This window comes from Aquila chrysaetos, chromosome Z (genome assembly GCF_900496995.4).
Source record: "Aquila chrysaetos chrysaetos chromosome Z, bAquChr1.4, whole genome shotgun sequence".
Lineage (NCBI taxonomy): Eukaryota > Metazoa > Chordata > Aves > Accipitriformes > Accipitridae > Aquila > Aquila chrysaetos.
The window spans coordinates 46,280,616-46,295,942 of record NC_044030.1 but is presented as its reverse complement, the minus strand read 5'-3'; the positions used below and the strand labels follow the sequence as shown (position 1 = coordinate 46,295,942).

At 37.4% G+C, this 15,327-nt stretch overlaps 1 protein-coding gene across 4 annotated transcripts in view; it reads left to right on the top strand.

Moving 5' to 3' along the window:
• APBA1 (amyloid beta precursor protein binding family A member 1) overlaps window positions 1-15,327 on the top strand; it is a 99,897-nt gene that overhangs the window by 61,312 nt on the left and 23,258 nt on the right. For all 4 annotated transcript variants that reach the window (XM_030004050.2, XM_030004045.2, XM_030004046.2 and 1 more), the window contains exons 3-4: window positions 8,359-8,460; window positions 12,507-12,546. In XM_030004050.2, the coding sequence (XP_029859910.1) occupies window positions 8,359-8,460; window positions 12,507-12,546 (142 nt within the window). The remainder of the gene's footprint in view (window positions 1-8,358; window positions 8,461-12,506; window positions 12,547-15,327) is intronic.

Here is a 15,327-nt window from a genome sequence, read left to right as displayed (position 1 = left end):
CACCTTTTCTTCCCCCAGAAGTATCAAGGAGTTGCAGATAAGTGATGCAGATTGGATACTTTTATTACCTTCAGTTATTTTGCAGATCTACTTTGAAAATTGTCCTCACGTTGTTTTTTGACAAAACTTTGCTTTTAGAGATAGAACTTAGTTGAAAATATTTGTAATCATTTTGTGTTGTTAATCATATGATAATTGAAACTAGTAAGACCTCTTTAGATCCAAATAGCAGTCACTTTTTATTTAGGTAGGAGCTCTCCATGAGACACCAATGAAGCCAGGGAGTCAGAAGAATGATTTGCAGTTGAGACTCATTAAATACAACAACGTCTTTTGCCTTTTTTCACAAGAAAGCAACTGTTACTCCTCAGTGCTGAGTATTTGGATGATACATTCGCAGCAGAATGTTGAGTAGAATACCAGTTGGAAGTGTCCAGAGACTATTTTGAGAAGCTAACAATCCAGAAGCGTTCAGGCAGCCTGCAGCTGGGTATAGTTCGGGACTGTTAGGAAGGACATGCAATGACCGTGATGGTAAGAAAGCTACAGATCACTGTATCTGTTTTTAGGATGCCCTGTTTCCGGGTTTATTCGCAGTTTAATCTACCAGGAGTTTCAGTCATTCCTATCTATTTCTCTTCAAAAGAAATGTTTGGTAGGTGATGAAAAAAGAAAATTGCTCACAGCCCATGGACAATTCTACTGTAGTAAACTCTGGTAGTTCTGTGATGTAGGAGGCAGGTAGCAGACTTCTGTGAATAAATAAATAGCATACCGAAGTACCTGCTTAATATTTAACAATGGAGAGTATTTGCTATCATGTGCCTTGTGCACCCTGGTTTAGTGATGCATGCTTTCACTTGAATAAGAGATGATCTGGACATCTAGTTTGTGGGGAAGGTAGTTGTACTTCTGTATTTGATAAAAGCTGAAAAATTCTCTCAGAGTCCTTTGAATAAATCCAGTAAGATTTTTTTTTAAGTTTGCCACACATATGAGGTATGAACAATTGACATATATTTCCAAAATCTGTTTATCAGAAAACTTTTTAAATCAAAGCAAACCATCACTTGGATATGGCCTCATGAGGATATCTTTTTCAAATATAATAGCAGCTAGAGCTGCACAACTGCAAGAAATGTGACATCAGGAAACTGACCTATGATGGAAGAGACTGTGGAACTGCAGTTAGGTTGTGTTTTCTGAGTGTGAATTGGGAGAGAATCTGTTCACATCATACTAAATAATGTTCATAGCTGGAGACCAGCATGGACCTTATGGTACGCAGTTGTCTTAGTGGTGGTGGGGGATACCCTTTAGAAAAAGGTGTTCTTCTAGATGCACACAGTTATTTCACTGGAAGGGAGGGCCCGTATCCCATTTAAGTAGCTCTTGCCCATCATTCTTCTCTGTCAGATTCTCCACCAGAAACCTGCTGTGAATGTGCCTAGCTAAGCACAGAAATAGTGGTGTTTAAAGGTCTAAATAGAAGACATATGCAGTGGATGGATCTGGACTTAAGGATGAACACATGTTCAAGTGGAAAATGGAATAGTTTTGTGTAGTAGATATCTCAGAATATAATTAAATATTCTGATGTATAAACTGTATGGAAGTTCTAAAACAGTACCTCTAAAATGTCATTGAGCTTTGAGAATAGTGGCTTGCTTAGTTGTGGAAGTACAGAGATCTGCTGAGAAAAGCACTAAAAGGCACAAAAGCTTGAGCAGATTTTTTTTTTTTTTTGGCTGCAATTTAAAGACCATTTCTGTCCTCTCATGTCCAGAGAAGAGAAGCAGACTGCCTACTTCACTTCAGCCATAATCAGGAGAAAACAGTGGTTTGGAGGGAGAAATTCTCCATTTCAGAAGTAAATACCTTGATCTTTTTCTGAGATCCATTCAGTTATCTGTGGGGTTATAGATCTGAAAGCCAAGTTTTGTTGACCTGCAGGGCATGGTTTGTTGCTGCATGCCAAGACTCGGTTTTGCAAAGTCCTCTCATCGGTGTTCACAGTCTCGGTTCCTCTACAGACACTTGAGGTGGTGCCATGTTAGAATAAACCCTAATATAAAGTAAAACCAGGTACACGGGTGGTTTGGATTTGTGAAGTAGAAATTCAGAGCTGAAGACAATCCTTTCAGGTAGAACAGAACTGAGCTGCATTGTTTTGCTTCTTTGTTCTTTTTAGTTACGTATATTTTATTTCATCCTTTGAGTTCTCAGTTGCAGGATTTTCTCAATTCTGGTAACTCCAGAAGTGAAGTGTTTTCATGGAGATGAATTTGCTTCACTTTTTCCACAGCTGGAGTAATGTGATATTAACAAGGCAATAGAGAAGTCTGTTTTCAATAATTAAGCAGGTTTCAGTCATAGATGAACTAAGGGGGGGGAAAAGAGAAAGAAAAGAAATGAAATAAAGATGAGTTTATATTGAGAGGATATTGTTTTCTTTTTCTGAGCAGACCTTTTAAAACTGTTGGTTGAGCACACAGAATACAGGTCATCTTTCCATCATCCATGCGAGACCACAGTCTTAAAATTATACGGAAAAAAAATGCCCCAAAAGCCCCAAACCAAAAATCATTTAAAAACAAACAAACAAAAAGCATTTTAATATCTAGATGGTGATTCATCAATCACACAGAAGAAAGCTTAAATTTATCAATTAGTCTGCTTGAAGACAAATACTCTCCGAATGAGTTATGGGCTTTTAAATTACAGTGAGCACTGGATACATAACCCCTTGAATTATTTTGTTTTGGTTTATTATGTTTTTTAATTATTGAAAGATGAAAGCCATTTTAAGTAATTTCTCTGTGCTGTTGAAAACTAGAACAGCACTTGTTACAGTTAAAGTCTTTTGAAAACACAGATCCACACTAGTTTTTTCAGACTGACTCATGAAGCTGCATTCGAACTACAAGTTCAAGTGAAAGTACAGCTAAGGAAGTCCATACTTGAGAAAGAGCCAACACTGAACCAGTTTCCAGGAGCCTGGCTGTGCTGGCAGCCTTCCATCTAGCACGTGTGCTGCCGGACAGACCCTACCCGCATAGCGTGTGTGTGTGATCTGATGGAGTCAGAGTCCGTACAACCTAAGATTTTATTCAAAGAGAAGTTACCAGCTCACAAAGAGTGACTGTGGTACTACGTGGTTACCGTTACTGACTCATGTGGCCAACAGACTCTTTGAAATGGGCAAAATAAAGCGCCATCTTGCCCTAACAGGCTCAGTTACATTTATTGTTTGCTCACTTGGACTTTTGTGTATGATCTAGACCTCTATGTATTCTTAGGTATATTTTTAATTTGTATTTGAGATGTAGTAATATAACAGTAACAGGTGTGGGTCTTTCTTCGAAGACTTTGACAGAGGTACACAGTTACTGCTTCAGTCAAAATCTCTATTTTTATAACTTCAATGAATTTTACTAAAGAATTACAAGTCAGTGTTGTGCAGACACTCATGGACAGTGTGTTTGTTTTAAAAAAGCTAGTTTATTCAGAGCTTTTGCATAGTGTAACACGCGTGGACAGTCAGATCTCTCAAGTGGGATTGTGAATCATTGTCTAGATGGTGGCAAGTGGCCGGAGGCTCTGTCCTTGCAGGGCATCATCAGCTAGATCAGGGAAGATTCACCAAACTAAGACTCCCCCAATTGCATTCTCAGGTCTTACATACAGCTGGTCGGTGATCCTACATGACCACTCTTGCATGTGCGATCCATTCCTATGGTTTACCTTAAGCTACACACAAAACACTTCCTACGTTAACTGTGTACATAAGGCTGTCGACCATGACCTTATCTGCATCTGCAGGAATAGTTTCTGTTGACTACTGGCAAGTATCTTATCCATGTACTGTTTGGTCATTTTTGCAGCAGATACTGCGCGGGGGAGCTGTTGGGTCAGCCAGAGACCCTACACAGGATGGTAGTTAGCACCCTGAAGTGATGAACTGTGCCTCTCACTTGTCATATGCACAGGAGGAGCCTGCTGGGGGAATCTCTGAGGCTGCCTGAAATTCCTGTATGGAGAGGTTCTACAGCGATTAGTCAAATGTGTTGTTTTGAAGTGAACAGTTCAGTCAGTTACCTCGTCTCAAGGCAACTGGTTTTATCGTCTGTGCACCAGTTGGCAGGGGGCAGGTCCTGGACCACCCAGCAAACTGAGTATGTGCAGAGGCAGTTACACCACAGTTACAATCACACCCCAACTACAGTACAAACTTAAGTTTCCTCCTTATGTCACATTTATAAATTAAATTGCATAGATTGTGCCACAGTATGCTCATATGTGTACAATAGTTCTGAGTTGTTTTATTTTTTCAAACTGTCCATCTTTAACACTATAGTTAAGGCAAATTTAAACAACAATGACTAATAATGATGATTAGTTATATTGTAAGGAAATTTAGCTTTCAGCTCTGTTCTTTATGGGTACTTTATGCCATCTAAAAGCTATGAACATATGCTGATGGTCTCAGTCCACGTTTTAGTGAATAGAATTTGAACTGTTCAAATCACAGTAGATACTCTGCCACAATATAGTTATGCTAAAACCTAAGAGACTTACTGCCATAGTTGTGCTGTACTGGGTGGTGCTTGTGACTATACTTGCATGTTGGACCTGAATATTTCATAGTGCTTTGACCTTTACCTAATGTGTATGGGTACCTCTCAGAAGACTTTTTATCACTAAAATCGAATGAATTGAAAAGCCTTGCTTTATCCAGTTGTCTCCTCCGCACTGATGTACAAGAAGACTATATTTGCCATTCCTCTGCCAAGAAGCCTGTAGGTGGACATTAGTGTCATATAAGTAATTAATTGCCTTTTGTTTAAGTGAATCTTGCATTGCTGAAGTATTTATTGATTTCATCCCCTCTGTCCTAGCCTTGTATGTGATGATGTGGCCCACTAGGTTATACTCTTTTCAGATAAGCTGCTGCTAAAAGCAGGTAAAACAACACCGCTTTTATAAAGCAAGAGCAGGTGATTGTATTTGAAGATGTTTCAGTGACAGTTATGTTTGTCTTCATGAGCTACTCATTAGCCAGCTGGGTTGACCTGGATAGGTTAGATGCAACACAATCCTCTCCTGTTACAAGTTCTGTTACTAAATCCCTCTGCACAGTAGCAAGGAAGGTTTCTCAGGTGGAGTGGGTTGCATGTTACTGAGAGTCAAACAACACCAAAATTGAGATGGAGAATTTTTGGATGTACCAGGTTGAGTATCGTAAGAAAAATGTAAGTAGATATTCAAGAGGAGAAATGGCGTAACTAGTACTTTTTTATTGCTGCACTTAAGAAAACACTTTGTAATTCCATTGATGGACCTCTCTACATATTAACAGCATGTTTCACGTGAAATTACTATGTTTGTTCTGATAGCGTTTTTGTTAGGCTTCTAAAACTTGTTTTGTTAAGAGGCAACGAAGCAGTCACTAAGCATTTATTTTAGACTTCAGTTGTAATGTTTTGAGCAGCTATGCAAGTTGTCTGTCCACTATGATGTATCAAAATATTTCTTGTTATTGCTGTGACTGCATTCTTTCCTTGTGCATTGTGTATGGTACCTCTAAAAATGCATTTTGAGGTAGAAGAGAAGTGAGTGTTTATTCTTCAAAGACTGAACTTTTTTATACAAATGTTTTTGGGGACAGCTGTCATGTCAGGTCATATAGCAAACTTTGTAGAATGTTTGGTAGTTTTGGGGTTGGGGTTTTTTTCCCAGAAAAATTTGAGCAGACATTCAAAGAGAGCACATGGAAAGCCGTGTGATCATTTTGATGGTTGCTTAATTCTGATGCTTTGTAGATTAAAATAGCTGAGTAAAGGTATTTGTAGAGCTACTGGAGTAACTTAATACATTTTAAATAGTGCAAAATTTCATGTCAGCGACCAACTGGTTTAAATGGAATCATTTATTGTTATAGCTTTAGTGTGTGAATATGAGAGCTTTCGGGCATTTTAAAGAACTTTTTTTTTTTTTTTTTGTGGAACCATTTGATGCTAAAATATGATATGCTTTACTTTGTTTCTTTGTTTACTATTTAAAGCTCAATCCTACAATATCCCGTTGTCATTATTAGGTTGATAGTATTGTGCGCCTTTTATATTTAATACCAATACAGAAATACTATGTAACTATTGGGAACGTGAGCACTGTAAGGATGCTTCCTTAAGTAAAGAGGAGTTGCCATTTGTGCAGTGAATCACGGTGACACTGTAACTCTGGTAGTTGCACAGCAAGTCAGGGGAGCCTGTATGTCTCGTACAGCCCCTGCATGAAGACTGGCAGTGCAATGAGTGATCCTTCAATCTGTCGGTGCAAGCACATGCTAGCATGCTAGGGACCATTTCACAGCTGCATCTCCTTTTGACCTTCAGCTGTAATTCAACATATAGGGAGATGCAATGACTGCCAGGAGATATCTGTATAAGGAGTTGCTTCTTAACTCTTCGGAAGCCTTTATTAGTTAACTATAATCCTAATATTTAGTAATTATCCAAGATAGACCTTTTAAAGGAATGAGGGTAAAGAGAAAGAGGAGAAGGGAGTTTTATTTTCTTGTTTTGTTCCATATCTGTGAAGCTAAGCTTGCAAAACTTAGATTTTTCTGTACACTATTTCATAGAATTCAGTGTTTCAGCTGGAGTGGAGGCATAGCAGGAGGGCATTCCTAGATTCCAGCTGCTGCCAGCTCAGAGCACTGGAAGTGTAGCCCTTCTCTGGTGTGACTCATTGGCTTAGAGAAAAACCATGTCAAGTAATTATTTATAAAACCAGAAGAATAGTATTTGACTGTTTCGCTATCAGTGATGAACTGTTGAGCTGGCAAAGCTAGGGCCGAACTCCTTATGTCAACGGAGAGTGTAGAATGCCAGGGCTGCTGGGCTAAACACCCAGCTTGCATAGCTAAATGCTAAACCTTCCTTTGAAGAATCACATTTTGGTATGCGCACTGACATGTTTTGCAGGTATCTCCTTAAGATCCGCCTTTAAAAATGCCTGCTGAGTTGAAGCTTTGTACTGTCTGTCATTTTAGTCACCTTCATTAATTCCACACTCTGTATTCTTGTGTTATACCCCCATACCAGTCCCCCCTGCTCTGGACTTTAGATACTTAGCTACAGCTTTTTAGTGTCATCAGCATTCATTACAAATTGCCTATGATGAGGATATCCTTTCTCAATGCATTCTTTCCCTTTACCAAGATACTTGCTGACAGATCATATAGATCTAGATTTTCCATCATACTGCTTTTCTATGCGGTTCCCTTTGTTTTTCTGCTATTAAATTCTTGATGATCATGAATGACTAGGACATGATTGGAAAGACAGTTTCTTCACTCAGTTCTTTATGGTGAGGGGAGAAGAATAAGGAAATTTGATCTAGTGAGCATTTATAGTACTGAGATAATAGCATAAACTGTGAAATATTTTCCAAGTTTGTGCTGTATCTAGGATGAGGAATCATAGTCCTTGATTCCACTGATATTGAATAGTCCTTCAGTATATTTGTAAGTCCTTGAATACATTAGTATTACTCTGTACAATTTATAAAAGTTGTTTTCTAAGATGATGGAATAACATTTATGGACAACCACTGCAGCCTACCTCTGCTCAGATTAGATTAGTTTAGCACTTCATGTTAATTATACCTGAGAGCACGTGTGCTTATGGGGAAATGGCAGTCTTTTCTTCACTCTCCCCAATTTGACAATGAAGTAATCTTTAGCTGAATCCCTGTGTTCTGGTCATGATCAATTCCCCTGTCTCCCATTGCAGCTTACTTCTCAGTGGATTTATCTTTTCTTTCTTAGAATGTCAGAGCTTAGGACATCGGTCTGCATTGCCTGCAGCCTTCAGTAAGCTCACAGTCATTTGCCTGCATGCAATAGGCATGTACTTGTGCAACTGAAATTCCTGTAACTGCAGCTTAGTTGAATGCTGACAGTAAGTGTAAGTAGTTGGCCCAATACCAATATCAGACAATCCTCCATTCACCTTGCAAAAATACAGTTTTATTGACACTTTTTGGCTGAGTATTGCTTGCCACTGAGTACAGCTTTTTATTTTTCCAACTGCTTAATTTCATACATTTCTGACAAATAAACACAAGTGCTTTTTAAAAGATTTAGCTGTTCAGAATAAGTCCACTGAGATATTGATATGTGATTATTATGATAAAAAGCAAGAGTTACAACATTTTAAATGTGTTCGTCTTGGCTTTTCCTTTTTTTTTCCCCCTCTCATCGTTTATTTCTACTGCCAAATTAGAGGAAAATATAAAAGAAGAATTTCTACATTGGTCACTCAGATTATTATTTAATTTTCTTGCCATGTCTAGTCTCCATCTCCAGATTCCTCTTCACCTCGGGGTGCTGAATCGTCAAGTAGGCAACATCACCAGGATGTCTGCAGTACAGCAGAGGCCACCACTAATAAAGAGGTAGAGTGAAATCTTTTTAAAAGCCACAGTCTTGTTCATGCTGCTTATGCCTTCTTATTTTCCTTGCCTTCTTGTACCTGTGCAATCCCTTCTCTTCTTCCAAAATTGCAACACGCTTGAAAAGCTGGTTTGTAGCTCCTTTCCCTTATGCTTGCCTGTCTGTCTGACTGAATTTCTAATATACTTAAGACTGTTTATCATGGCATTTCTGACTCTGTGTTCAGCTGTCACTAAATTTATTTAACAGGCTGGGAGGTATTGAATTACCAAACAGCCAACATCACTTCTGTATTAGAAGCAAAAGGAAGAAGCCCTTTTCTTTTTTACATGCAGAATGTCTTCCTGCAAAGAAAAGGATGTTTCTCAGCCAGATGAAAAAGCTTGCTAAAATGAAATTAATTAGGTAGTAATTTATGCTGCTTAATATTTTGTCATTGTAGAAACTGACCTGCCAGTGATTCACAGTCAGAATTTAGTTCCTGACCCCAGGCTCCTCAAAATAAAGCTAAATACTTACTTTTTTTTTTCCCACATTTTTTTTTCTCAGCTGGCACCTTTTTACACTGCAGTAGTTCCACCAACACAAAATGAGAAGTGTGAGTAGAACTTCTTGCAGTGTGAAAAGAAAATCATTTGGCATAAAAAATATTTGGATTAGTATAAAATGGCTGTCTCTCTAAACAGAAAAATCTGCAAGTATTTGGTTTATTTGCTTTTTGTTTTTTAAACTTAAAAAAAATCTAGAAACTGTAGTCTAACAAGATACCATATTGTTACTGATAGCAATGCACGAGTTATCTTCCACAATGAAAAACACTGATCTACTATAACTGGAAATACCGATTAAAATTAAATACTAATTAGTAATCCATTCTTTCTTTTTTCTTTTGTTATTATCAAGGGATAAAAGAGCTTGTAACTTTTATGTATTGTGCCAGTCTGTATTTGCATTTAGAAAATAATGGAAGGTTTAAAAAGACTTAAGAAACTCATAATTTCTCATGTGCTAGAGCTATCAACAATAGATTGTGCCATTAAATTGTCATCTGCTATTTTGTTAGCTTGTTAAAGCCTTTAGCTTTCTTCAGTACAGATTTTGTCAGTTCATATATATCCTAGCTTTTAGCAGGTTTTAGATGTTGATAAACTTACCCAAAGGAAGAAACCAAACAAGATGCTGCTTATTTCAGTTTTTAGGATGTGCTTACACATAGTGTCAGAGGTGGTAAACCAGGTTTCACAGTAGGATGTGTCAGGCTGTTTGTTTCCCTCAGATGAGCAATAATGCTTGATTTAGTGCTTCCAGTGCAAGAACAAGAGTGATAAAGCAGCCTCATAATTTTTTGGAATTACTTTTAGGTCTTAGTAAAACCTTTTTTAAAATACAGATTTTTGTAATACTGGATGGCAACAAGATTAACAAGAGTAATGAAACATTAATGACCTTGATATTTCATTATTCATGGATAAGTAAAATGAAAAGGTGTAGGTTTCCTCCTATTGGTAACTTTACCTGTTATTTTACTATTCCTGTGGTCTCAGCAGAATGTCTTTCAACCTGAGTAATGAACAAAAAACCTTAATTTTGTGTGTGAATTTTTGCAATAAAAGCATATATGACAGTTTACACCACTCTGTCCTGAAAAGAAGTTGCATCGGCTAGTCAGATTGCTGAATAGTTGCCAAATCTGTAATTACAGACTTTGTTCAGTCTTTTTAAAAAAAAAAAAAAAAGTACTTTGGACAGAGCATATATATGCCTGACCTGTCTCTGGTGTGTAGGGAATTTGTTGTTTAGGCCTGTTAGAGTCCAGTGGTTGAATCTCCCTCTTAGCCCTACACCAGCAGCAATTACAAACAATTGTTGAAGTCTGTATGGGTAGGGGGTCCAGTAAAAACATTCAGCTGAAGAGGTGAAAGAGCCACAGATCTGAAAAGGCATGTCAGTGTCCTCACAGCAGTTCAAATGCTTTGGCAGTGGGAGATCATTTTTTATTGACGCTTTATGTATGCTAGTACAATCTCTGATGGAGAGCTTTCTTGATTTTGCAGTACAGCTTAGTAATTTTCATAGGGAACAGCAAGTACTCAAAGGCTGTGCAGGCTCTGCTGTTTGTGTCACGCACCTTTTGTTTTTGTTTCATGAGTTTTATTTTGCAGCAAGATGAGCATCATTGGTTAAAGAATATTACTTGTTACATCCATTTTCTATTTGTTACAATGGAAAAGACTCCTTGGGGTTAGTCACTTGACCTGTCACATAACTGTGACCTTCCTAGTTGTCGTGGTTTAACCCCAGCCAGCAACTAAGCACCACGCAGCCACTCACTCACTCCCCCCACCCAGTGGAATGGGGGAGAAAATCAGCAAAAAAGAAGTAAAACTCGTGGGTTGACATAAGAACAGTTTAATAGAACAGAAAAGAAGAAACTAATAATGATAATGATAACACTAATAAAATGACAACAGCAATAATGAAAGGATTGGAATGTACAAATGATGCGCAGTGCAATTGCTCACCACCCCCCGACCGACACCCAGCTAGTCCCCGAGCGGCGATTCCCCGCCCCCACTTCCCAGTTCCTATACTAGATGGGACGTCCCATGGTATGGAATACCCCTTTGGCCAGTTTGGGTCAGGTGCCCTGGCTGTGTCCTGTGCCAACTTCTTGTGCCCCTCCAGCTTTCTCGCTAGCTGGGCTTGAGAAGCTGAAATATCCTTGACTTTAGTCTAAACACTACTTAGCAACAACTGAAAACATCAGTGTGTTATCAACATTCTTCCATACTGAACTCAAAACATAGCACCGTACCAGCTACTAGGAAGACAGTTAACTCTGTCCCAGCTGAAACCAGGACACTAGTTTATCTCATTTTTCCCACTCATACACAGAAACTAATAAGTTGACCGTCATAAAGGAAAATAATTTGGAATATATTTCAATGTATATTTTCTGGAAATATTGTCTAAGAAATTATGCATTATTCTGATCATATATAGATTTTCTTTTAATAAACTATATTAAGCAGTCATTGGAGGAGTTACTGCTAATACAATCAGTTGTAGATTCATTAAAATTTTTTAATCCTTGGACTATCCAAAATTCTTATCTGCAACACATATGACAGCAGGAGATATTTCAATATACCTATTACCATCTATATATTGCCACACAGAATTTTCTTTGGTAAATTCTCCTATGTCATTTACGTTCTTGATTATAACAAAATGATGAGTCTTACTTGCTGAAAGTTGTAGCTTTCAGGTGTTTGAAGTGTTAGCCACAGTGTCTTCACATAAAATTGCAGTTGGAAGTTAGGTCTTACTTTAGATTGTATTTACATATGCAAGCCAGGATTTTTTTTATTTATTCACCTTTTACGTAATTGAATCTACCAGATGTGGTTTTGTACTTGATACAGTGTAAACGTAGTTGGTGCTAAGGTGTTAGTGAATTCAGTTACCCCACAGAATACAGGTTGCTACCTAACCTGTTAAAATTTAGAAAGCATTTTGTAGGCTGTATTAATATAAGGGATACATCTAAGAAGAGTACTAATGAATAACAGAATTTGGTTAATAAATAACAGAATTTTGTTAATGAATAACTGACTGGGCTGATGGTTTCTGTCATGAATAATAATAGTATAGCGTAATTTTATATACTCCTGCATGGTTTTTTTTTTGTAGTTGGAAGATCCAGTGTCTTTGAGATATGATGTATTTTCCTGCATACTTCTTGATTAGTAGAAGTAGAACACCTATTGGTAGACAGTTAATATGCTATTGAACACCAACAGGTAACGGAAAACTGGACCTAGCACATTGCCTGATAGATAAACACACAAATGGAATACATTGAATTTAACTCTAGTAGGTGCTTAGAGTTTGAAAATACTAAATATAATAATAAATCTTAATAAGTGATGATCTTCTTTTGCTAATGACTATTATTTACTTTTTTATTTTTTTGGCATGGAGAAATTTTTAATGCATATTTGTGCATGCTCTGTTTTGTTTGAAATCCTTTTTGTCTTAATTACAGTCCAGAAAAAGCTTGGCTTCATTTCCAACCTATGTTGAAGGTAAGATAGTTCTACAATTTCTAAATGTTTTTTCGTATCCAAAATTGCCAGTATTTATAATGTAGAAAAGTTTTATTTTTATTTGCTGAATGGAAAAGCTGCTAGGGTTAGGTATACTGATTTAGATTAAATTGTGTCCAAACTGGAACCTGAGCTAAGTCCTACTATGCTCTTTCGGAAGTTCAGAAACATGGAACTTTTATTTTTTTAGTGTCTCATTCAAAGTTTCTGTGTCAGTTCTGCTGGTTTTTTTATCAGTATCACTTAAAACACTACTAATTTTTTAATTATATTTACACTACACATGTGAATGTGTGTGAACAAGGAAAATAGGCTAGGAAAGAAGACTGTAGTGGTCTCTCCAGCACTGATTTCAATTGGCAGGCTCAAGCCAATCTCAGGTGGATTAATTAGCAGAATTGAATTAATTGGATTAATTGGCAGGCCTGCCAGAGGAAATCTGCACTGCTTTACAGCTACTTGTCCTCTAATTAAATAGTGCTTCCTGTCATAGAGTTAAGGTTGCACTTGTGCCAGTGCTGAATTTATTCAGAACAATGTGAAAAAGCAAGTTACCTGCTACATGAACTGCTGTTACTTTTTGTATGAGTCTGCATCCTGTGTATACAGGAAGACTGCATGCTGTAAAACACAGTTATTTTGTTACGAGAGCATGACAGAAGCAGAAAATTTGAAGTTTCATTTGCTTTTTTTCCCTGACAACAGTTGTACCATATGCTTGTTGAAATGGCAGAAATACAGTTGATGTGATACATCATTTGGACTGTCTTGGAACTCCTTGGATTGCTTTACAGTGTGCTGTGTTTAAACAATTATGTAGTCATTCTCTTTAGACTACAAATTGATCATTGATTTAGTCTTCAGTATATGAGCTGCATATTTTGGAGTCTGTGGCCCGAATGTCAACTAATGTAAATTTCATATATTGTCTTGAAACCAGCTGAGCTTTGGAATTTTGCAGCAATGAAGGGTCTCTCTTAGAATTGAAATTCATCTCCTAGTGGTAGCCCTGTCTATCAAGGACTATCTTAAATAATCCTCCCTTCCTTAAAAAAAAATAATTGTAAACTAAAATTTTCTTAGATCTTGGTCCAGTGCAAAATTCCTTAAAAATACAAATTTTCCATTTTATGCACTAGCAGTTCAAGGAAAACTTGCTAGCACCTATGGTACACTTTCACTCAGATAAGAATTTCATTGTCAGTGGTAATAAATGGAGGGGGTCTTATAAAAAGCAATGCTGTCTGTGTGTTCAGCTCTGATGAAAATAGAGCACATACTTTTTTGGTTTTAATATGCTTCCCTCTGGGAGTCTTAACTACACCTTTGTCAGTCTATATTTATGTTTTGTGTGTTCTGACCAGAAATTGTACTATAAAGGGGGTTGCACCCTTTATAGTCAAGAGGTGGAAGTGGTGAAAAGGCCTTGACATGTAGAGTAACAAATAGCAACACTTCAAATGCTGCATGGTTTCAGGACTGGAGGAGTGTGCAAATATGTAGTACTTCCAGATGCATAAATTTCCCTAAGGAAAAAATTCCATCTCTTTGAGTCATGTACTTGAAAGTGACTTGTTAATTTTGAGAGTTTTCCAGATACATAGTATCTGAACAAGTTCTGCACACTGGAGATGAGCATCTTAAAATTACTAGTCATAAATTTTCATGTTTAAAGAAACCATAAAGGAGACAAGCTTGCTCGTAAGATTTATACATCTACTTCTGTCTGTGTGTGTAGTTTCAGTGTGATATTTGTCTCCAACTCTGTCTTTTGTTGTTTTAATCTTAATAATGACTTGCATTTCTCTGGGGCCAAAGTTACTCATGCTCATTCTGAGGGGTTGTTAATCTCTTCTGTTATAATTAGAACAAAATTGGTATTCTGAGTAATGTTAAACTTTAGGCCACATCACCTTATATCTCAAGATACCCCTTGAAATAATAAAACCTCCATTCTGATATTGTAGGGGTTTTGCTTTATTATTAGAGGAAAAAAAGGCAAACCTAAAACCAGTTTATTATTTTGGTCATAAAATGTGGACATTTTTACCATTACCATTCTTCAAGATGATTTGCATTTTCACTTGTCTTGAACATCAATTGTTTTTCCCTACTTGTAAGAAAACAAGAAGCTTCTTAGGTTAACCAGCCTCCCTTTTGGATCATGACAATTTTAACATGTAGCAAGGTGTTAAAATAGAACATTTTTACATACACAATTTTTAGATGGAATCACCAAACACCAAAACACCTACAGATCATAAATGCTGCTTTGTAAGGATTGGCATTGTTAGGCACCGACCACTTCACCACCTTCTAACTTTCCCCAGAATTTGATGGGCATCAGATCATTAAGAATGTATGGCACTAAGAGAGTTGTTTTGCCATCAGTAGAGCCTGTGCTCTATGTATTTTAACAACATTTTTATTTAACTCTGTCCTTTACCTCAATATCCTTGTTGAGACTAAGAGTGATTTTTAAAGGTCTATGGCATAAAAGTACTTTGCTTAATTGGGCAATCAGTCGTCTTAGTAAGGGGAGACGTGTTGTACCTGTAAAGCATTCCCAGGGAGGTTCCTCTGCCTGTTGTACTAACTGCAGCTAACACACAAGTGAGCAAGTGGCTGACGGCTGTTATTAAATTGCACCCTTCCTCTTTCTGTTTGTGACTGTTGGTCTTAGAATTGCAAGGCTGGTTTTGGTGGGTGAGGGGCGAGCTGCGTAACTGTGTCTGTCCCTTTACAACAGTGAACACTCAC